A 24,859-nucleotide genomic window follows, 5' to 3' on the forward strand; every position below is an offset into this window, starting at 1 on the left:
TTCAATATTGTGTGGTCTGGTTCCAAGTTAGATGGGAAACTTGATTATAGTTATTGGGAGACTTTGATATCTACCCATTTGAAGGCCCAGAACCTGTAGAATATCATTGAACCGGATTTGCAAGAAGGAGCAGATGCTGCCCAACAAAGGAGAGATCAATTGGCGCTATCTCAAATTCATCAAGGAGTAGATTATACGGTGTTTGACAAAATAGCAAATGCCAAAAGTACAAAGAAAGCATGGAACACATTGAAGCTGTCATACAAAGGCGTAGATAAAGCTCAGAAAGTAAAGCTACAGTCTTTAAGAAGAGAATATGAAAGGTATGAGATGTCGAGCTCAGAAACTGTTGAGAAATATTTTACTCGTGTTACAGATCTTGTCAATAAGATGAGAGTCTATGGAGAAGATATGCCTAATAGCAAAGTAGTGGAGAAAATTCTTCGCACCATGCCAATGAAGTATGACCATGTGGTGACTATGATACTAGAGTCACACAATATGGATACCATGACGATTGCAGAGTTGCAAGGAACCATGGAAAGCCACCTCAGTAGAATACTAGAGAAATCAGAAAAATCAATCCTGGAATCCCTAAAAAGCCGAGTGAATTTCAACAATGTTGCAGAATCAAGTCGTACACAAGAAAGACAAGGTCGTGGTTTCAATTTTCAAAGTAGAGGCAGAGGAAATTTCAGAGGTAGAGGTTGTGGCAATTACAACCAAGGAAGTTACAACAATTTTACACCACCTAATCAAGGAAGAGGTGGAACGAATTTCAGGCCTGTCAACCGAGGAAGAGGTCGAGGTAATTTTTATCAGGAAAGAACTAATTTCAACTGTTTTCATTGTGAAAAGTATAGACACAAAGCAGCAGATTACAGATTCAAAGTGATGAATAATAATCAAGCACACGTTGCAGAAAATCAGCATCAAAATACTGATGACAATCCGGGTACTCAAACTTTATTTTTTACAAGTAATTCATGTGCTGAAGATGAAAATATATGGTACTTGGATAATGCTTACAGTAATCATATGTTTGGTAGAAAGGAGTTATTTTCTTCATTAGATGATTCAGTTAAACTAATATTGAAGTTTGGTAATAGTACAAAGATCCCTATTGAAGGAAAAGGGCACATACCAATTAGATTGAAAGATGGTTCTCTAAATTATATTTCTGATGTTTTCTATGCTCCTGAACTTGATTACAATTTACTGAGTATGGGGCAATTATCTGAGAAGGGATATAAGATGATAACTTATCGTGGATATTGCACTGTATTTGACAACAATGGAAGGCTCATTGATAAAGCAAAGATGAGTTCAAATAGAATGTTTCCATTAAAAATTCAATATGTTAATCCCTCTTGCATGAGTTCTGTGATACATGATGAAAACTGGTTGTGGCACATGCGGTTTGGTCATTTTTATTTTTCTAGCCTAAACTACCTGTCAAAAAAAGGACTTGTTTCTGGTCTACCACGAATTCATATTCCCAATTGTGTTTGTGAGATTTGTCAACTGGGAAAGAAGCACAGAGATCAATTTCCTACAGGAAAGTCTTGGAGAGCTAGAAGATTACTTGAAATTGTGCATTCAGATCTCTATTCTGTAGAAGTTTCAAGTAATGGTGGTAGCAGGTACTTTATCACTTTTATTGATAATTTTAGTAGATATATATGGGTATATTTTCTGAAGCAAAAATCAGAAGCATGTGATGTCTTTAAGACATTCAAGGCGTTTGTCGAAAAACAAAATGGCTATAAAATCAAAATTCTCAGAACAGACAAAGAAACAGAATACCTTGCGTGTTCAGAATACTTTAAGCAACATGGAATTCAACACCAACTAACAAATAGATACACTCCTCAACAAAATGGAGTTGCTGAAAGAAAGAATAGAACCATCATGGATATGGTCAGATGTATGCTCAAGTTAAAACAAATGCCTAAAGAGTTTTGGGCAGAAGCAGTCGCAACAGCAGTTCATATTTTAAATAGGTGTCCAACAAAGAGTGTTCATGATAAAACTCCAGAGGAAGCTTGGAGTGGAAAGCGGCCTTCCATTCATCATTTCAGAGTCTTTAGGTGTGTCGCTTATGCCCATGTACCAGATCAATTAAGGAAGAAGTTAGATGACAAAGGCGAGAAGTGTATCTTTATTGGCTATAGCACAGACTCAAAAGCATATAAGTTGTACAATCCAGAAACAAAGAAAGTAATCATTAGCAGAGACGTGACGTTTGACGAGAAAGCCATGTGGGATTGGGACACAAAGACATAAAAGCATCCGATTTTAATTTCAAATACATGTGATGATGAAGAAGAATGACAACCGGACGCAACCGAACAACCAGAATCATCTAGAAGACCTCAAAGAGAGCGGAGACTACCTGCTAGATTAGCAGATTATGAAGTTAGCAATGACAACGATCCATCCGATGAAGAAATCATAAATTTTGCTCTATTTTCAGATTGTGAGCCGTTGAACTTTGAAGAAGCCTTTAAAGACAACAATTGGAAGAAAGCAATGGATGAGGAGATTCATACCATTGAGAAGAATGACACATGGGAGCTGACAGATTTACCAGCAGATAAGAAGCTGATTGGAGTAAAGTGGGTTTACAAGACTAAGTACAAACCCAATGGCAAAGTTGATCGTTTCAAAGCAAGATTAGTTGCAAAAGGATACAAACAAAAACCAGTGATCGAGTATTGTCCAACTGAAGAACAAGTTGCTGATATATTTATAAAGTCATTGAAGATCGAGTTATTTTATAAATTGAAGAAGATGCTTAATTCTGCAAGTTTGATTTAAGGGAGGCAATGTTGATTAAAATTTTAAATCAACTTGCATGGACTAGAATCTTCATGAAACATGGTTAAAGAATTGAAGAAGAAAAGTTTGAGTTGAAAACAATAATCATCTATTTACTAGAAGATGTTAGAAGTTTGAAGATTTTTGAAGAACATTCAAGAGAGTAGTACATCTACAACATTCTACAACATTGAAGAAATTCAAAATCAAATTGAATTGTATGTTCCATGAAATGAAAGAAGATATGATTATGTGAAGTCCTTCTTTATTCTATAATTTCATATGAGTGTTGGTGAAGTTGAGACATGAAAAATATGATAGCGTCATTTATATGAGTGAGTGATCCTAGGGCCAATTTAAGTGTGGGTATTTTACTTACATAATATTGTAATTTTTTGTGTTTTTTAAAAATATGAAAGATATATAAATTGGAGAATCCGATTTTTTTATCTCAAATTTTTTAATTTTTTAACAGAAGTCTCTCGATCTGATTTCTGTGTCTCTCACAAATTGGACGATTTGATTTCTGTACCTGTTATAAATCGGAGATCTAATTTCTGTATTTCTTATGAATTGGACAATCTAATTTCTATTTTTTTAATTAAACAGTTCCACATTTAAAAATAACACCATATCAATTCATATTTCAAAAAAATACCATTACTACTCTGATATTAAAAACAAAAAGTGACATTTAGTTTTAAGTTTTACCTCAAAAAGTAGTATAATTAATTAAAAACATTTGCCCAACTAAGCTAGAAATCCCAGCACATGAAATACTCCCAAAAGTCAAAGACAATAAGACATGTCGGTAACACTGTGATATGGAAAACGAAATCTTCATTTGGGTTGGTTTCTCTCCCTCTCCCTCTTATATTTTTGGCCCTTTGGGTGGGTATAAAAAATACGACAAACAAAAATTAAATAACTATACAGGATAGTTGGGACCATGTACAGTATCCAGTATTGTGGGGACCTATATAGGGCCCACCTAATACATATCTATATATAGATACAGATTTATGAATATTATTTATCTTATGAAAAAAAAGAAAAAAGAAAAAAGAAAAAAGAATATAATTGTCTTTCTATTTTATCATCTAAAATATTTTTTAATTACTATTTTTTATCTTAAGTAAATACTTTTATATATCTAACTAAGGATAAAATAAATTAAACTAATTGTTCAAAACTATATCACTTATTAACTATTCATTATATATATATATATATATATATATATATATATATATATATATATATTTCAACTATCCCTTTTTAATAATTTATTATTATTTTTTAAATATTATTATTTTCAATCAAAATAATTTTTCTATTATAAATACTTAAATAGTACATTCTCTCTTTTATGTATTTTTTTAATTATTTTTTAATTAGGGCTGATAATATATATCATACACGTGAATATTCTATCCGGATCAATCCGTTCAGATAGAGTTGTCTACCCGATCCGTTGCGGGTGGAGTAGGATAGGATGCGAGTTTGTCTGTGGGTAGGATAAGGTACGGGTTTAGTGTATATCCTATCCTACCCGCATCTCTAATATATTATATAATATATATGTAAAAAAGTTATGTATGTAGTGAAGAAAATCAACGCTGAACTCACAATCTTTCTCTTATAAAACTTGAAATAACCACTAAGCCATTTAATGATCATATTATTTGTAATTTTATGTTGAATTTCTTTAAAATTTTATTGTTTTTAATTTTAATTTGAACTTAGTTTTTTATTTTCAATTTTATTAATACATATAAAATTTGAAATGGTTGAATTTTATATTAAATTAAAAAAATTTTATTTTTTTGCAAGGTTGGGTAGGATATGGTTTAGAATTATTGGGTGTGTGGGTAATGTTAGGGTTGAGAGATTTTCAACGGACAGATAGCATATGATAGAGTTTTAAGAAAGTTTTCAACCCGCAAATAGGATTAGGGTAAAATTTAAACTCTATCCTACCTTACTCATCACTAGTCCTATTTCTATTTTTTTTTACTATTTGACCGTGATTATTTAAATAATTTATATGTATTAGAAATTTGAATTTACTTTTTACATGCTACAATTTATTTATTAACAAATTTTTTTAAATAAAATTTTAATTGTTAACAAATTAATTCTAAATATGTCGAATTATAATATATCATATGCAACCAAAATAATACATTAATTATATAAATTCTTTTTTAATGACTTTGTTACTTTTGAGATATATCATGTTTCATAGTCATAGACTCAGTGATCTCTTTCACATTAGAGATTGAGAAAGATAGAAGAGCCAAGTGATAATAAGACCTGTCAGAAGAAATTGACTTGTCAGAATTCACTCCTTTAACGTAACTTCTAACTACACCTCCTCTCTCTTCCTCTTTCATTCATTCATTTATTTCTCTCCCAAAACAAAACTCATTCTTACTAATTATTATGAGTTTATGACCAAATCTAAAATCAAATCTATATCTATATTTTTATTATTTTAATGTATAATCTATAATCTATATATAATACAATGAAAATTTTAATGTTTTTATATACTTAGTTATGTTTTATAATATTCTTGGAACCACTTAAATTGTTTTTCTTCATCAAATCCCTTGATTTTTATAAAAACATGTGGTTCAAGGGCACGTTGACTTTTCTTTTTTTTTTTTTTGTTACTTGTTAGTATGAGAATTTTGTTTTTCTTTTTCCTTAAAGAGGTGTGTTTTTTTCATATTTAATATTCTATTTTCAAGGGCAAGACGTGTGGTTAGTGAGTAGTGACTCAGTATTTGTTGTTAGAAACAGGAATGCAAGCTGGATATTGATTTTATTTTATTTTATTTTCTTGTAAGAATAAGGTTATGCTTCTAGTCTTGGTTTGACATCAACATAAAAAGCATATTGACCATGATTAAATATTTTGTACAATTGTTTCATTTAATTGATTATATTTATATTAAAGTATGTCTGGAAATTATAATAATTATATTTTAAAATATAAAAAATTTATATAATAAATTATTGAAATAAAATATTATTTTAGTCTCCAATATTTAAATAAAATCTTAATTTAATCTTTAACATTTTAGACGTTTTATTTCAATTTCAACAATTTTTAAACAAATTTAATATTATTCTGCCGTTAAATTTACAAAATAGTTAAGAAAATGAGTGAAGTAAACATTAACAATCTTATTATTAAGTTATATATATTTTTTTGTATTAGAGAAATATAATAAAACTTTTTTATAATATTTTTTATTCTCAATCTCTTTGTTGTTGAAAAAAAATTAAAATCTTATTAATCAATTATCAATGCTCTAGAAGAAAAAAAATGTTTAAGTTAGCAATCATTAAATCCTAAACATTATTAACTTTTAAATATATTAATTTTTCGTGTCAAATTTGATATTAAAATAATATTAAATTTGTTTAAAATTTTTTTAAAATTTAAATAGAATATTTAAAATTTTATAAAATTAAAATAAAATATTTAAAATATTAAAAATTGAATTAGAACTCAGTCCAAATATTAAAAAACAAAATAACACTTTACTCTAAATAATTGAGACTAAGTAAAACTCTAATTAAATTGCCACTAAAAACAATTCTAATTAAATGATATCCGTTGAATTGTTGTTAGTCTAACAAACCGAGTAATATTGGAGCTCTTCTAAACTCAATTTGAAAGACCATTTCTAACTGAATTCATCAAATAGACCTAATCCCAAACATTAATACAAACAGTGTTAATTAGAACCTTCTCATTCCCAATTGAATGTGAAATCAATTGATATGGATTCCTTCAAAAGTCTTTGATTCACTCCTTTGACATATAGAATGATTTTGTCACCCTTTGGCCTTCATTTTATACTATATTTCTTTAGAACTTTGTTTTAATAAATCTATTCATTTATAAATTATTTTATACTATTAATACAGTAAAATTAATAGTTTTTTTTATGTATATAAATTATTTAATGATAGATATAAAACTATTTTACTGAAGATAAACAAAATGAATTTATGAATTTATAAATCCTTTTTTATTTGTCTTATTTAAAAAATATAATCACCAATAAATAATTTCCAAATAGTATCTCAATTATCCAAATCCTAGACTTAAACATCATATATATATTAATAATATATGAATATAAAAGTACTCTTTGTCTTTGGTTTTGGATCTTTCTCTTGTTTTTGCCAACAAACACTGCCATTGATCCGTACAACCATGAACAAAACCATTCCAACATGAGTATTTTACTCTCTCCCTCTCTCTCTCCCCAAAACCCAACACAGCACACATAAAGTTGCCATTTTTAACTAATTATGTGGAATGGAATTGGAATTGAACGAAATGAACCAATGAATTTTATTTTATTTTAATTAAAAAAGAGCTCAATTTTGCATAGTTCTAAGATTCCCATAGGAAATTTTGTCCCCACTTTTGTGCTTCTCAAATTACCCCCTTTTCCTCCTTAGTTTTGCTCTTTTTGCTGTTTAGATTCTAAGAAGAAAGAAAAACAAGACAAAACATTATAAAAGAGCAATCTTTGTTTCTCTCTCTCTCTCTTTCTCGGTGTGAAAAATTCCACCTTTCTATTTTTATTTTATTTTATTGTAATTTTGGTGCCACCCCACAAGTTTGGTCACTTCACTTTCAAACATTTTTGTTGTTTTTGAGAGCCAAGTTTTCACTTTTTGCTGAAATGGTGAAGCTTCTACCATAAAGTCTTGCTTTTTTTAGTTTGTTTGGTTATGGTGGTGGTGTTTGGTTAGAGAGCTTAGAACCCTCCTTTGTTGTGTCTCTGACAATGGAGGATTCTTCAAAAATGCGGTTGGTGAGGTGCCCCAAGTGCCAGAATCTGCTTCCTGAGCTTGCTGATTACTCTGTTTATCAATGTGGTGGTTGTGGTGCTGTTCTTAGAGGTAAACCCTTTTTCTTTGATTCCTCTTTCTTATGCTTTGTTTAATTCTTGGATTGTTTTGGTGTTCTAGTTCATGTAGGTTATGATTATGATTTATAGGTCATTTTGGTAATACATGTTTATGAGGCAAAATTTTGGATTAAAATTTGGTTATGTTTTTGAGCAATTCAACTAAATTAAAGGGTTTTTAAGTTACTGCAAAATATAGCAATCATGCATGTGAATTAGTGGAGTTATGATCTTTTGAACTTGAAGAACATTACAAAAGCATGGAAAAGGGGTTAGATGCTTTGATTTCTTATTATGGATTTTGTTTGCAGCAAAGCATAATAAGGGTTATGGAAGTGGTGCCTTATCGGAGATATCAGACGAAGAAATAGTCGGAAGAGATGGAGCTAAATTGGGAAATTCAAGGGGGAAAGGTGTGGTTGACTTGAGTAATAATTCGGATATTGATGTTAAGTCGAATGGTGGCTCCTCGAGGTATGGTCAAATAGATTTGGAGAAGGTGAAAAATGGATATGAGAATGGGATTTCGAAGAATGGTTTTGATTCGAATGTAAACAAGGATGAAGGGGATAGTAAATCAATAAGAAGAGGGCAGCCAGAACAAAATTCGCATGAAAAAGGGCCCGAATTATTCGAGAGCATGTCTAATTGGCGAAATGGGGAAAGAAATGAGATGGAAGGATTTTGGAGAAAGCCACCTGTTGATATAGAAGGTGTGAGGTTTTCCACTTTGAACTATCCTGATGAGGGAACTTCAAGCAGCTATTCTAGTTTCCCTTACAATTATGGGAAGCAATGGAGGAGTGAGAAAGACATGGATGGCGCAAGCAGGGTTCATCACCTCGAGCAAGATCGCGCCGAGCTTCTAAGGAAGCTGGACGAGTTAACAAATCAGTTGAATCGGTCTCCTGAAGTGGGTAATAGTTCTAAAGAGCAGTTTCGCCCCGAAGGAAGGACAGTTTCGCCGGATCCTTATGGCAGCCAGGACACTTGGTCTTCGGACAGGTCGAACAGGACTATTTCAAGGCAGTTATTTGGCCCTAACAAACATGCACCTGGGCCACCTTATTTCGATTATCATCGTGATCCGTATGGTTATACAAGTAGTCATGAAATGGCTATGTCAAACTTCCATCCTTCAATGCATAATCCAAATTACATTCCTCGATTCGGGGATCCTTTCGCTGCCCAAATGAGGAGAGGTCCAAATCAGCTTTACCATCAGTTCCCACAACAACCAATGCATCCTTACTTTCCCGGCCGGTATTTTGATACTAGTTCAGATTCATATGAACTCTATGCACATAATGCAATGCTTCATCCACCTTCCTGCGCTTGCTTTATTTGCTACGACAACAAACGCAGAGGTTCATTGCCAACACAACCAAATCCTGCATTTGTTAATAGTAGATTCCTTGATACCCCGAATGATCCCATGTTGTACCATCATGAGGTTCCGGGGACATTTGATCCTCATGTTCATGGTTCAAGAACTGCCATTCCTCCTGTTCATGAAACTCAATTACATGCTAGACGGCCTACTGGTGACTATAACTCTAACATGGCTAAGTCTGTCCGAACCCTTCCTCGAAAAGTAATGCCGGGAAGTGGTGCTCGGTATATCCACCCTATAGCTGGTGGTTCTCCGTTCATCACATGTTATAATTGCTTTGAGTTGCTACAACTTCCTATCAAAGCATTGGTTGTGGTGAAAAAACGGCGGCAAAAAGTGAGGTGTGGGGCTTGTTCTTCAGAAATAAGCTTTGCTATCAGCAACAAGAAGCTAATTATCTCTCCTAATTCGGAAGTGAAGGAAACTACTACAGCGATCAAAGATACTGCCAATGAGGTTGTGAACACAAGTGGTGTTAACTTCTCTTCAGATGATTATGCTGGCTATGATTTTCACTCGGTGGATAGAGAGTCTCCTGTGCCAGTTGTGGAGTCAAGAATGAACTCTAGAAAGCCCCAAGAGACACAAAGTTTCCCCTCTTCGTCTCTAGGTACCTCGGAGGATGAAAACAGTCCAGAAATTATGATTGCCGAAGGTGAAGCCGAAAAGTCCATTGCTCCCCTGAATAAAGCAGTGATATCTCCTCCACCTGCTGGATTTCCTCTTCAAGAGCATTTTGATTTCAGTGATAATAACCGTGTGATTAACCGGTTCGGTAAAGGCAACCTAAGTAGTCGGTCGGAACAAGAAAAAGGCAAAATAGTAGACAAGGTTCCATCATCAAGGCAAACTTCTTTGAAAGAGGTGGTGCTTGCAACCGAAATGGATGTCCATGACTATTCAAACTCCGGGGCCTCCCAGGATACCGGCTATGCAAGCCAAGAACATGATCATCTTAGATCTAACAAGGGTGGTGAATCATTTTTCGCAAGCTTTATCAAGAAAGGTTTCAGGGATTCTTCTCAAACTAATGGAACCGATGATCATGGCAAATGCAAAGTTTCCATAAATGGACAGCCCTTGTCGGATCGTGCAATCAAGAAGGCGGAAAAGCTAGCTGGATCCATTCGTCCCGGAAATTACTGGTTCGTATGCTTTAAATTCCACCTATTCGTTCATTTGCAACTTTGATGTTAGATTGATATGTATCAAAGGACTCAAATGAAAAACAAATGCTACAAGTATCAAAATAAGTTAAGCTTTGAAATTTAAACTAACAATTTTGCTGGTAAATGATGATTTTTCTACTGAATACTGATTGCTTATGAATTGTAGTGACTGATTTGTTTTATTGCTTCATTAGGTATGATTCTCGGGCCGGATTCTGGGGCGTCATGGGTGGACCTTGTCTTGGAATAATTCCAGTAAGTTGTAATATTCTGTCACACTTTCATTTATGATATTGCTGATCTTGTGGTCAATATAATTGAATAAATTGGAATCTCTTGCAGCCATTTATAGAAGAGTTCAATTATCCTATGTCGGAAAAATGTGCTGGTGGAAATACCGGCATTTTTGTGAATGGTAGGGAGCTTCACCAAAGAGATTTGGACTTGCTTTCTGGAAGAGGACTTCCCCGTGACAGCGACAGATCTTACATCGTCGAAATCTCCGGGAGAATCCTAGATGAAGACACCGGAGAAGAGCTAGAGTGCCTTGGCAGACTTGCGCCGACGTAAGTCCTTGGTTTATGATGATTCTGCTCCAGTGATTTAATAATAATAGTAATAATTATTGATATGCTGAAACCATGGTTTTTCAATCATTTGTTTGTTCTTGTCACTATTCTTTAAGATGTTACTTAAAGCTTTACACAATTCTGATGTTAGTACCATATTTCTCTAGTGCTTGAATATGATAATTTGATGAGAAATGTTTGTTGTATGTTTTACATGGGACATTGCGCCGACTCATCCATAATCGACACCATTGAAATCCAATCCAATGGTGGATCAAGGATGAGTCAGTACGGTGTCCAATGTAAAACGAGTAGACGAATTTGGTGCATGATTTTTCCTTCACATAAACTTTTAAATATATATAACAAACATCAGTTAGGGTTAGTTGCTAACTCTCTTGTCTTTGACCATTTCACAGAGTGGAGAAAGCAAAGCATGGATTTGGCATGAAAGTACCAAGAACAGATGCATAAAAAAATATATATATAAAAAAAAAAGAAGTGAAGGTTTTGATAAGGCTTCTTGTTCCATCTTCATGCAGATTTGTAAACATTATTGGAATCACATCATGGAAATTTTATTTGAAATGGTAGCAATTAGCAAAGTTACTTGCATTTATTTTATTCTATATATATTTCCTGCATAGAGATTATACAATACTACATGTAAAATTTTCATTCTTCTACAGATGAAGAAAAAATTTTGAGCTTGATTTAATCAAGTAGATTTAGCAAAGTTAAAAATTGAGGATTGAGTGTTCCATTTATTCTAGACTTTCATGTAGCATACTATATGTAACTATATTCCTTGATCTGTTTGCAAGGCATATAGTTTTGTATTTATAATGAATAATGAAAGATATATTTTATGGGATTCTTTGAAGATAGGTGATATTAAATTACATAAATAAACCACATATTAGGAAGATTTTATAAAAAATTTTGAGAGTTTTGTTGTTGTTGGTGAATTTGTTCTTCAAATTCAAAAGATCATTCAATTTGTTGATAAGAAACTAGAAAGACTTCATGCATTAGAGGAATTAACATGAAATGAATATATAGCCAATAGATTTGTGAGCTTAGATGTTTGTATATTTAGACTAACACTCCTTGCTTTATGCCATTATTATATATTCAATGGGTAAGACATCATATAATAATTATATTGGCACTATAATTTCTAATTGTAGAAATCTTTTGTCAAAATTTAGAACATGTCAAGTATTTCGTATTAAAAGAAAGGGAAAATTTAGTAGCACATTCTTTAATAAAATTGGCTTTTACTATACTAAATATTATGTGAGTGAAAGAGATTCCATAAAAAATATGTAATTTAGTCCATTTAGATATCTTGGATCTTTTGATTAATTAATACTACCCTTTCCTTTGAAAAAAAATTGGGTAATAAATACCCTTCTTGTGACTCACATTGCACATAAAAAAGAGTTTGTGTATATTTTCTTGTCATTTCCATTTTTCCACATTTTATTTGTTTAGTTTTAGAGGGAAAAAAATTCCTATATTTTGTTACCCAAAGTTTGATAAGATATCTATTGAGTTTGTAATTAGAATTAAGTTTTTCCAAAGTGAAAATATTAGTAAAATAAAAAAGTAATAACTTAAATCATTCTTAAATTAAGATAATAGAATTTACACATGATAAAAATTACAAATTCAAGAGTGACGGACTAAATTCGCATTTTGGTCCCTGAAATTCACACGATTACCCATTTTGGTCCTCGAAATTTAAAATTACATATACTGGTCATTCAGATTCAAGTTCCGGCACCAATGTGGTCCATCGACTCTTTCCGGTGATGACTAGACAAATGGAATGCTGAGATGGCATCCTTCCTGCCACGCTGGATGATGAGTAAACGATGTCGTTTACCCTTGGCATCGAAATAAGTTAGAAATGTCGTCGCTTTGTATATGAAGGGAGAAGAAATGATGGAGACCCAAAATAAAATATTCTTCTTCTTCTCTACCTCCACTATTCTTCATTTCTGACTTGTTTGGACGCCAAGGGTAAACGATGTCGTTTACTCATCATCCAGTGTAGTAGGGAGGGTGCTATATCAGCACTCCATTTGCCTAGTTATCGTCGGAAAGAGTCGAGGGACCATATTGGTGCTCGAACTTGAATCTGGAGGACTAGTATAGATAATTTTGAATTTCGAGGACCAAATTGAGTAATCGCGTGAATTTTAGGGACGAAAATAGGTATTTAGTCGATTATATCACTTTACAATATCTTATGTCTTGTAATTGAGTGGTTTGTGTCCTCAAACTAAAACCCTCTAATCCCAAGAGATGCTTTATTTCTTCACAGAAAGAAAGAGTTTGAGTATTATAATAAGGAACACACTAAATCTAATGGACATGGACCTAAAAGAAAATTAAAAAATGTCACAAAAAGAATACTTATCCATAAAATAAATGAAATGGAACTAAAAAAGGTGAGGGTTCATTTCTTTGAATGAAGTTGGTGAAACAATTAATAAGATGCACAATCAACAAATGCCTTTGATGTTACTCAACTACTCAAAGAGATTCACCATTCTTCACCCAAACACAAAAAGGCAAAATTGGTGTCCAACACCTTCAAGGTACTTCTATCTTTGTCCATGTGAAATAGAGTGAGTGAGAGAGTGTTATTAATTATTATTATAGTTGCAAAAACTTGTATTGTTCAAGTGATTCCAATTTTCAAACCTTTTTTTTCCCTTTATTTTTTACTTTATGATTTTAGATTCTATCTTTATTCATTGACAAAAAAATGATAGTAAATCAACTTATTTTAACAAACATAGTTAGAGTCATTTAGGTGAAAATAAGACAAATAGGATCTAATAGTTTACTTGATTTATAGATCTATGAACATTACACTAGCTTTTAAAAAAAAAAAAACAATTACACAAGCACATGCTGAGAACAAAAGGAATAAAAAAGAAAAGAAAAGAAAAAAGAACAATGTTGGAGGACCAAAATCAAATGACACACATTCTTCCCTGCCAAGGAAGGTTCACTGCTAGGGACATTACCCACAATTCCACAAACTTATTCTCTTTTTTTAATAATTAATTTTGAATTTTCATAAAAAAAAATTTGTTTTTCTTTAGCCCCATTTATAGCACTCACATGGTACATGTCACCATATATAATTATATGCTATTTTTTTTTTAATATTTTGCACTACCAACAAACAGAACCTAAATTAAATACAAACGTTTCTATCACAACAACAAGAATTATGCTGAAAACAAGTTCCTTTTTTTATTGCTAACAATGACACCCATTTCTCTCTTAAATAACAATAATTGCTTAATTTCACCGTTTAGTTGGTTACATTAAAGGAACTAAGCTTCCTTTTAATTTTTCTCTTTACTTCCTCTGTTTTTTTAGCTCCTCTGTTTTTTCATGGTGAAGAAGATTATGAGGTCTGATCCAAAGCAATTTTCAACAATGCAAAGGCAGAGCAATGTTTGTGTTAAGATTGCAGTGTCCTTCCTCTGTTTAGGTCTTGCTTTTCGGCTTCTATTGTCGGATTCATTCAGCTTTTCTTCATCATCATCATCAATGGTGATGGAAGAAACTCCTCCTCCAATGGCAGAGGAAAAAACAGAGAAGAAAACAGATTCCCCTGTTTTTCATCTTCCTCTTGAAGCATCATCTGATTCTGTTGATTTTCCATCAAACAACAACCAAAGCCAAAGCTCTCAAAATGGTAAGAGTTTTCTTTTTTTTTTTTTTGTGATCTTCTTGTTCATTAGGATTGGAAACATGCATGAATTTCCAAAGCTTTCTAGACCATGTATAAGGTTTGTTTTGGAAGAGAATCTTCTAGTGTTTGATGATCCGTTCTCACATAAAAACTTAAGTGGATAAAAAAAACATGAATAATTTTACATGTAGAAATAGAATATAATTTAGTTATGTTTAAATCTTCTTAAAAAAGTGAGATAAATCTTAAGTTATTTACTTGATCTAGTGATTATAACCACACTAGAGGATTTGTTCAAACTTCTAAGTTCTTTAATTAATTAATTATTACTTGTTTCCACTTTCTTTTTTTGGGTCATTTCTTTGTAGTATGACATCAAAAACAACTTGCTAGTGTGAGCTAAAGTAGGGGTTTTAAGAAGCCAAATAAAGCAAAATAAACCAACTAGTTTATGGAAAGTTCAAATGTTTATATCTCTAAATTACTATTAGTTTATGATTATAGGTTTTTTTTAGGGTGAAGTTTTCAAGCATTGAAATATTAAACAAAATGAAGGAAAGAACTACTTAAAAGCTTTTGTCGTTTTTGCATTATGTGCATTGTCACCTTCCACTTTTAGCTCTATTTCCTCTATCATGTTCTTTTGCAACAAAACATGTTTCCTCCTCAACACTACTGTTTTTTCATGTGTTCTTTTCGTTCTTCTTTTAAACAGTAACCTAGTAAGTACAATAATAATATGAGATAACCTATAAGTGATTGTTTTCTTGTTGAAATGAAATGTGACCTTATGAAAATGTTAATTTTGATGTTAGAACTTCAAACCTTGGTCTAAAATAGTATAAACACTTAGATTAAACCATCAATTTAGCCTCTAAAAAACTCCGAAAAAATAAGAAATGTTTTAGAATCTAAAAAAAAAAATCAATTTTTTTTAATAATCAAGAGAAAATCTAAAATGGGCTAATTTATTCATTACCGTCTACATAAAAACATTTTACGTATTAGTTTGTTATCAATTTGTTCTTTTAGTAGAATTTAATTTTGGGGCACTGATAATAGAAAACAGTTTCATACGTGCATCAAATTAAGTAATACCACAAATGGTTATTTAAAAAAATAGATATGATTGAACAATTGTATAAAACGTTTTATTCTGTTATTATATGTGGTTCTAGACAAGTGCTTGTTTTAACTAACTAGTTATGCAAAAATCTGATTTAGGAGCAGAAAAATGTGATCTATTTGTGGGAGAATGGGTGGCAGATAAATCTGGTCCAATGTACACAAATGAGAGTTGCAATTTGATTGAGCATCATCAAAATTGCATGAAAAATGGAAGGCCTGATTCAGGGTACCTTTATTGGAGGTGGAATCCAAGAGGGTGTGAACTACCAAAGTTTAATCCAAGAAAGTTTCTTGATTTCATGAGAAATAAATCATTTGCTTTCATTGGTGATTCCATCTCACGCAACCATGTGCAATCCCTACTTTGCATTCTATCTCAGGTACTTTCACTTCCTTTAGTTTTCTTAACTCATTTAGTAATTATTAGGTTAAAGATCAAAATGATACTTAAAAAAATGAATTTGGATACTCTAAAATTTAGATTTTTATTTTAGAGGATAAAGTGAGATCTCTCACCATCGAATCTCTCTTATGTTCTTTTTTTTATCTTATCTATGAAATAAATTGTGATAGATCTTTTTTTACCCTCTAAAAGTGAAATTCAAAATTTAGAAAATTAAAATCCTAAAAAAATTATGTGATTTTTTAGGTGAAAATTCAGGTGCAGTCAACTTCACGTAAAATTGATAGCCGAGAGCCGTTAAATAATTTGACTGATCTAACTAAATTTTTATCTAACGACTCTCAGTTATCAACTTTGTGTAAAATTAACTGCACCTGAATTTTCATCGATTTTTAAATTAGTTCTTGAAAGATACAACAGTAAATCAAGTTGGTTCTTATATTAATTAGATGATAATGTGTTATAAAATTATTTACGTCAAATGTCATTATTTAATTGATGGAATTAAAATCTAATTTACGACGGTCTCTTTCTGAAATCAATTTGAGACGTTTAATTTTTTGAAAGGAAAAGTCTAGGGACCAGCAATTTTATTGCATTTTGCCCAGTATGTAACCAGCAGAGAAAGGTGAGCCATTGGATGAAATCTCGCACCAATCTCATACCATCAAATCATCATTGATGGCTAGTTGATGGCTACCAATCACAAATATTGCTGGCCTCCTAACATTGCTCTTTTTGAAAACCTAATTAATGCATGCGTGATCTTTTAGCAATTATTTTGACTACTAATTCTATTTTGGAACATAAAAGATATAGATTTAAGAAAAATATGGTTCATAACTCCATATTTTATCCTTAATTAAATTTATGTGAGTTAATATTTTTTTAATCCTATATCAACTCCCAAATACAACTTTAGTTCTCTTATTTAACTTTGCATCCTCTAATATATTTCTTATTGTGTATAATGTGTACCAAATTCTCTAGAAAAAAAAATTTGTTATACACGTAAATATTTAACATTTTATATTTAGATAAATTCACAATAAAATAGGTAAATTCTAAGTCAGTTGACCAAAGATAATAAGGTCTTAATTTATTATAAGTATACTTTAACATGGAGTATTAAGTTAGTCTCAATGCAACAAACTCAGTTTTATTTATGATTAGTAGTTCCTAATGAGAATATTATTCATTTGGAGACACACAATCAATTTTGAAAAAATCAGTATAGGAATATATTCCTTGATTTCTCTCTGTATTTAAACATAAAGAAAAATATAAACTAAAGCCATGTGAATTTGTCTCAAATAATGTTTATATTAGTCACACATAAAATTAGTTGAACTTGAACATATAGTTTAGTAGTTAGATCAAGATCTGGAGAATGGTCCAAATCAATGATAAAATAGTGGTTTTTCATAATGTGAATTATGAGCACTATGGTGTAACAGCTTGCACTATGTGACATTTTATGATAATCCTTGTCAATTTGTTAATGAAGCTGTTTTTGGATCACATGTTGTGGGAGACAGCTGGTGCTTATATTAAATGGTTGGTCCATGCTGCCTTCTAAAAAGTTCAAATAGATGTGTCTTTTATTAAGTAGGTTCATCCATTAGAAAAATTTTAAATGTTTTTGGAATTCTGGTATTTCAGTCATTTTAATCAATGATTTTATATTAACTTACTTTTCATGAGTGGAACACTTGAAGTGCTTGTAATAATACACTTGAGAGTATCTTCCTTGATGTCACAATGAATCATACCATGTTAATGATTATTAATACTTTTTAGTTATTGTGGTTAAGCTTAGCTTCAATCACATGTTTTACCAATACAAATTATCAATTTTTAAGAATTATTTTAAATAATATAGTTCTTGTAATTAAATCATGATACTCATATCCTTGTAAAACCAAAAATACTAAAAATAACCCCCTTATTTTATTCACATGATTCATAAATTATAACAGAATTAAAATCTCAGTTTAAACTATGTAGCAGACTCCATTACAATAAAAAGAAAATAGAAAGAAGAGATTAATAGTTAGTAGTTGTAAGATTACATCATTTCTTTTATGAATTGTCATGAATTGCCTTGTCCCTACAAATTATGTACCTACCAAGATCAAAACTCCAATGGTCTTATTCTTTTGTAGGTAGAACCAGCTGTTGAGATCTACCATGACAAAGAATACAGATCAAAGATATGGAAATTCCCATCTCACAACTTCACACTCTCAGTAATATGGACTCCTTTTCTCATCAAAGCAACAATTTTTGAGGACATGGATGGAGTTTCCTCTTCAGAGACACAGCTTCATCTTGACACTCTTGACACCCTTTGGACTAAACAATATGAAACTTTTGATTTTGTGTTGATTGGTGGCGGGAAATGGTTCCTCAAGACCGCGATTTACCACGAAAACAATACAATTGTTGGATGTCATTACTGCCCTGGAAAGAACCTAACTGATTTCGGATTTGACTATGCATACAGAAAGGCGATCGGGCTAGTTTTAGACTTCTTTGTGAAATCAAGTCACAAGGCGACGATTTTCTTCAGAACGACGACTCCTGATCACTTTGAGAATGGCGAGTGGTTCAGTGGAGGGTATTGTAATAGAACAGTTCCTTTCAAGGAGGGTCAAATAGAAATGATTGATGTAGATTCCACCATGAGAGGTATTGAACTTGAAGAATTCGCGAAAGCAACATCGTTGGGATCGGATAAAGCTGCGAAATTGAAACTTCTGGACACAACTTTTCTATCATTGTTGAGACCAGATGGTCATCCTGGACCATACAGACAGTACCAACCCTTTGCCAAAGATAAGAATGCAAAAGTTCAAAATGATTGCTTACATTGGTGTTTGCCAGGACCAATTGATTCTTGGAATGACATAATAATGGAAATGTTAGTGAATCCTTAATCTATGATCAGGTACAATTACAAATTCTTTTCATACATGAGAGTTTTATCTCAGAAGTTCATATAGTTTAAACCATACACAATTAGGAAGAGCTTCATATATTGTACATTGAACTGTAAAGTGAAATCAAAGTTTGCAATGCACAAATGAGGTTTGGACTTGATTTATTTTGTATGGAACCTTGGTTTAAACATTCACACTTAGTGTCATTGTCAAATCTTCATCAATAGAAATGTTTATGTACTTAATTTTGATATGGCAGAATTCCTCCTTAATAAGAGGAAACTTTTCCTCATTAATTTTGTTCTTGAATCTAATTCATAGCAAGTGCAAAACACAAATTTTAATCCAAATGAAAAAATTGAGTGACTTGCTTTATATCATAAATAGACTCACATTCTCACCAAATGGGAAAATTGTGCATTACCTTGGTGTCTGATGCAAAATGAATACACATATTGTCACTCAAGATAAGAAAAATTGGGGTAGTAATTCAAAAGGGAAAAAGATATCCTAAATCGAAACATTAATCATTGTTGAATTTGTAAATTCTGATATGTGTGAACCCCTACTACCTTGATTCAAAGGTGATTAAACTCTCACTTTTTCGCTTTATCAATTCATTTCAAAGTAAATTGACAAGGATAAATAAAAAGAGCACGGTTGATTAATGGATTAACCACCACAATGCAGAATGACACTTTGACAATATACATGGATGAAAGAAAAAATCTTTGAAATATGAACCAATTTTCTAGAACTTGTGATTTTGATCTAGATATGGTCAACACTTCACTCAAAATCTCAGTATTTATTAACTAAAGGGAGCACCATAATGTTTTGAAACAGCATACAAAGCTCAAGAAACAAACTTCAGTTCACATCCATTAATGGAAATTTCTGTGGCATCTTTTTCTCCTACTTGGATGCAGATTGATTTTCATACTTCTTCTGATCTGGTTTGATGAATGGATCCTGAAAAGTTACAATAAACAAAGTCAATAGCAGTCACCCCATTAACAGTTAAATGTTTTTAAAAAAAAAGTAGGCATGGGAAACATAACTAAAAACTAAGTCTAAAACACTAGGAATTTAGAATAACCAATCAAAAATTAGATATTCATAAATGTTTTATACATAAAACTCCGCAAACTTGGTAGGTTGATCCATGCAAGTTAGCCCACCTATTAGGACATGACTTGACTCGACCGTTGTTACAACCGTGAATAGAACAGCCAGCCAATTGTATGGCAAAACATAAATATGTTTGAGTGGAATTGATTCTACCCAAGTAACAATGTAACATTATGTTTGAATTTTACAAGTTAAAAAATTGATCTACCTTCTAAATTGATTATGAAAGAAGTAAATTCCTTTTACTTTCCATCAAAAATCACTTTCGAACTACAAAAACTTACATCACTTGCTGCAAAATTAATCCGGGCAGAACTAATCCTACTTAGAATCAATTCTACAGAAGTAGAACCAAACATGTGGGTAGCTTAAATGGTTTAACACTTGCTTTTGCTCGAAAAAACCAGCAGATTTAGAGTTTTATCCTTATAGTGAGCTAACCCAACTTGTCCATGTTAGGTATGTAACTTTTTCGCTATGTCAGACTATAATAGATTGTGGATATTGGTGGTTAAGAGTTAAAAGAAAAAAAGATGCTCATGATATAAATGCTATGTTTGAACTTTGAACAAAGTTTCTATTGTATTCTTAAAATCCCAATATGTTTTTCATTTTGTGAAGCAACTTATCTGAATTAACTGATAATACAACTATTGCATAAATTATAAATGATCTTCCAATAAGTTCTTAACCAAACAATATGAAACAGATTCTTCATCTCAGATTCGATCATCATTATCAACATATATTCTTCAATTTTCACTATAGGAATCCCTAATCTTCAGGTAAAAAAATGATTACTTCCCAAAATCCACAAGACAAACGTGAACAACACAAAATCAAATCGTAAGAACCAAAATTTCAGTTCAATTCACAAAACCATACAAGATCACAATTAACATTGATCATAGTTAAGAGTAGATTGCACAATAGAAGCTAGCCCTAATTACACAAACAAAATCTCAGAAACTGCCACGAACGAAACCAAAAAATTGAAAATATTTCTATGAACCGAAATCATGATTCAGCTTCGGATTCCATAGAAACAAATCAAAATCGATCCTTTCGAATAAGGAAATCTAAAACGACCGAAAATCACAAAATAAAAAAAAAGAGGGAATTAATAAAAAGGAGAGGATTTTACATTTTTGACAAGGATGAAGTTGGCGACGGCGACGGTGGCGACTATACCGCCAAAGAGGGTGGCAGGACCGGTAAGGAGACTCCATGTTCGGTGAATCATTTTCTTCTTCTTCTTCTTTGTTTAGCTCTGTTTCTAGCAGTGTCAAGTTCCTTCTTTTTACATGGTGAAAGGTGAAATTACCAAAATAATCCCTACCTCAAATTGGAAGGGGTTTTTAGGCCCAACAATACTATTATTTTTTTCTTTTTTGTATAGCCCATTTTAACATATTTTAAAGGTCCAAAAACCTTTGGGAGATTTATTTTAGAGGAAGATTAGCAATGGGTTCAACAAACAAAGAAAATGGTTTCTCGTTTGATTTTTGTCCATCTTATTTTTTTAAATAGATAATGTTTTTTTCTTCTGTGTAGTAATAATATATATAATGTTGATGAATAAATGACCATTTGTACCCATGAAAGATGAAAACGCTGACATTTGTACCCATGAAAGCTCGAAACTAATCTTGTACCCATGATAGATGCTGTCCGTGTGACAAAAGTGCCCTGGCTTGGATCTGAGCTTGGTTCGTGGGTTTCCGAACCTACGTGGCACTCCTAACCTCTTCCCCCCCAATCTGAGCCAACCATTCACCATCATCATCTTCATCTTCATCTTCTTCACCATCACCATTACCATAACCTCCATAACCTCCATCACCATCACCTCAGCACCGTCACAGCCACCTCCCTTCACCACAACCTCCGGCGACAACGACTTTAAATCGAATCAGCAGCAGTAGCGGCATTAGCCGCACCAACAGCTTCCCGCAACAACAATGCCATCGAACAACTTACAAAGGTATTGACATAACCCTAATGCAATAATGTCTCAAAATTCTCAATCAACCGTGAAAATAGAACGGTAACAATGAGGGTTTTGGAATAAGGATAACTTACTAAAACTTGAAAAGAACAGAGGAATGAAGCGGCAGTAATATTAGCTTCGTTTAAGCACAAACAACCCCACGGCCACCACCACAGCAGCAGCGATTTCAGCACACAAGAGAGGAATCAGAAACAGAGACAAGGCTGAGCAACAAACGGAGACAGTGGTTTCGGCGACAGCGGCGGCGACTCCCGCTAGTGACGACAACGAGCTCCCGTGATGATGACGGCGACTGGGTGTGGCAGTGGTGACAGGATCGGCTTTCCCTCTCTCTCTCATCTTCGTGCACTTTCTCTCCCTTTTCGAAGCTCGACAGTGACGCATAGTGAGGCGCGATGACGGCCCTAGCTCGATGGTGGATGGACAGTGGCGGAGCACGATGGCTCCTCTTCCCCCTTGCGGCGTCTCTGGCTCGCGACGGTGGTGGTGCGCGACGGTGGCTGGTGACGGCGCGATACCCCCTCTCTCGGATCTCTTCTCGTGCTCTCTCCTCACTCTCTGAATCTCTCGTTTCTCTGCTCTCTTCCTCCTTGCTCTCTTATTTCCTCTGTTAGTGTTAGTGTGTATGTCATGTGTTTTTGTCGCCGGAGGTTGTGGTGAAGGGAGGTGGCTGTAGCGGTGCTGAGGTGATGGTGATGGAGGTTATGGTGATGGTGATGGTGATGGTGAAGAAGATGAAGATGAAGATGGTGAATGGTTGGCTCAGAATGGGAGGGAGGAGGTTGGGAGTGCCACGTAGGTTTGGAAACCCACGAACCAAGCTCAGATCCAAGCCAGGACACTTTTGTCACACGGACAGCATGTATCATGGGTACAAGATTAGTTTCGAGCTTTTATGGGTACAAATGTCAGCGTTTTCATCTCTCATGGGTACAAATGGTCATTTATTCTAATGTTGATAAAATAGAGTGAGTAACTCGTCTGGTGAAACAAGTATCCAAAAATTAAATTTCGTTTTGTATATGTCACAAATCATTGACTAATGACAGACCTTTAAATAAAATTTAAATTCGCCATAAATTAATCTTTGTTCTGTCAGTTTGGGGATTTTGTGATTTATTTTTTGAATAGAGAAGCTCTTAATAAGTAGCTTTTATTGTTTTAGGTGTGTTAGAATTTAATTTCTATATATGCATAAAACTATTTAGACTATCAATACTCAAAATTAAACTCTTTATTTGAGAGTTAAAATTTTAGAACAAAAAAATATATAAGAGGGTGTCTTTGTGCAAAATTTTACATTATAATTTTTCCCCTTTTATAATTCTGATTTGCAAATAAATATTTACTAAAATTACAAACATCTTTTTTAATAAAATTACAAACTTCAACAATGAAGAAGAAAGGCGCCATTCCAAAATTCATCCACACAACAAAAAATGATAATAAAAAATAGAAAGGAATTCATTGGGAGGAATCAACCCTCGAAAAAGTTTAAATGCTGATTTAAAATAAATTCATTCGTAGCTCAATGTTCAAGAGACTTAATACCTTTTTAATAGGTATCTCTACATATTAAATCCGAATTAGTTGAATTTTTAGTAATAGGAGAGATAAATAAATGGATTTCACAAAACAATAAAATTAAGGTAAAACTCAAATGCAAAACGAACAAAGTATTGGATGTGTTTGACAAAAAAAGAAAAGATTTGGTGAACTCAAGTTCATGAATTGAAAAGCTGCCTTTAGCGTCTAGCCATCTAAGAGGAATTAAGAAAGACAAAAGAAAATAAATTTGAGTTGGTTGAGTGGTCAGTTTACTCATCCGTTTAAATAAATGCCGAAGATTTAAATTGTGCTTGAGCATGTAGCAACTTATTGGCTAGCAAGTAGCGAAAAACTCTAAAATGAAACTTGGATCTACGACGGATTAATCTTTAATCTCTTGAATTGACTGTGTGCAATAAAAAAAAAACACACGCCGTGCACGTGCAAAATAATTGTTGCAATAAGTAAGGAAATGGAAAATGATATCAAATCTGAGAGAAAAAAAAAACAATATTGACTTCTCATGGAATACTATGTAAACTAAATTAACTATAATCACATGTAATTATTAGGATGTATATATAATATAGAGATATTGAGTATATATTTTTGTCTTCTCTTATAAAAGTTTTGTATGTTTAACATATTTGCAATGAGAAAAATGAAGATAATAAGGACAAATCTTTTCAACGGGTAACTTTGTTTTTTTTAATCTTTGTTTTTAATCTTTGTTTTCTACTTTTAATATGTTGTTAACTTTGTATTTGTGTTTTAATTAAAAATATAGTCCAAACACTAGGTCATAGTAGTTCGTTCTAATAACTTGAGCCAAGTTATCTAATATCTTAAAGTTATATTTTAATGGATTAAATTCCATAATGATCTTTTATATTTATGGCTTTTATTAATTTAATTTTTTAAATTTCAATTAATTATTATGGGCATCTACAATGAAAATAAAAATGTCATTTCAGTTTTTATTGGGTGCTAAACGAAAATATTATCGTTTCACACTAATCCAACGTAATAAGAGAGTATATATCACATCATCACTATATTTATTAATTTAAAGTCGAAA

At 32.4% G+C, this 24,859-nt stretch overlaps 2 protein-coding genes and 1 long non-coding RNA gene across 4 annotated transcripts; 2 read left to right on the forward strand and 1 right to left on the reverse strand.

Moving 5' to 3' along the window:
* Positions 1–6,916: 6,916 nt before the first annotated feature.
* On the forward strand, positions 6,917–11,513 carry LOC130960893 (protein ENHANCED DISEASE RESISTANCE 4-like). The gene is made up of 5 exons (XM_057886403.1): positions 6,917–7,755; positions 8,075–10,301; positions 10,520–10,580; positions 10,668–10,891; positions 11,314–11,513. Exons 1-5 carry the CDS (start codon positions 7,641–7,643, stop codon positions 11,366–11,368), a joined length of 2,682 nt encoding a protein of 893 aa, XP_057742386.1. The 5' UTR covers positions 6,917–7,640; the 3' UTR covers positions 11,369–11,513.
* A 2,740-nt stretch (positions 11,514–14,253) lies between these two features.
* Positions 14,254–19,342, forward strand: LOC130960894 (protein trichome birefringence-like 25). Of its 2 annotated transcripts, none has more exons than XM_057886404.1 (3): positions 14,254–14,621; positions 15,843–16,126; positions 18,315–19,342. In XM_057886404.1, exons 1-3 carry the CDS (start codon positions 14,315–14,317, stop codon positions 19,086–19,088), a joined length of 1,365 nt encoding a protein of 454 aa, XP_057742387.1. In that variant the 5' UTR covers positions 14,254–14,314; the 3' UTR covers positions 19,089–19,342. The 2 variants fall into 2 exon arrangements, with proteins under 2 accessions (XP_057742387.1, XP_057742388.1); XM_057886405.1 differs by having other exon boundaries at positions 15,849–16,126.
* Positions 19,343–19,733: 391 nt separating this feature from the next.
* LOC130960895 (uncharacterized) lies at positions 19,734–21,597 on the reverse strand. The gene is made up of 2 exons (XR_009079288.1): positions 21,367–21,597; positions 19,734–20,063 (listed from the first exon to the last, which is right to left on the reverse strand). It is a non-coding gene; the product is annotated as an uncharacterized LOC130960895 (long non-coding RNA).
* Positions 21,598–24,859: the final 3,262 nt, after the last annotated feature.

The sequence above is a fragment of the Arachis stenosperma genome, chromosome 2, assembly GCF_014773155.1.
Source record: "Arachis stenosperma cultivar V10309 chromosome 2, arast.V10309.gnm1.PFL2, whole genome shotgun sequence".
Classification (NCBI taxonomy): domain Eukaryota; kingdom Viridiplantae; phylum Streptophyta; class Magnoliopsida; order Fabales; family Fabaceae; genus Arachis; species Arachis stenosperma.

What these genes read in the sequence shown, in the direction of transcription:
- LOC130960893 (XM_057886403.1), top strand. Translation starts at nt 7,641, where the DNA reads ATGGAGGATTCTTCAAAAATGCGGTTGGTGAGGTGCCCCAAGTGCCAG. An exon ending in ATTCGTCCCGGAAATTACTG is followed by an intron (nt 10,302 to 10,519) that starts GTTCGTATGCTT and finishes TTGCTTCATTAG; the next exon opens with GTATGATTCTCGGGCCGGAT. An exon ending in CTTGGCAGACTTGCGCCGAC is followed by an intron (nt 10,892 to 11,313) that starts GTAAGTCCTTGG and finishes ACCATTTCACAG; the next exon opens with AGTGGAGAAAGCAAAGCATG.
- LOC130960894 (XM_057886404.1), top strand. Translation starts at nt 14,315, where the DNA reads ATGGTGAAGAAGATTATGAGGTCTGATCCAAAGCAATTTTCAACAATG. An exon ending in AAGCCAAAGCTCTCAAAATG is followed by an intron (nt 14,622 to 15,842) that starts GTAAGAGTTTTC and finishes AATCTGATTTAG; the next exon opens with GAGCAGAAAAATGTGATCTA. An exon ending in TACTTTGCATTCTATCTCAG is followed by an intron (nt 16,127 to 18,314) that starts GTACTTTCACTT and finishes ATTCTTTTGTAG; the next exon opens with GTAGAACCAGCTGTTGAGAT.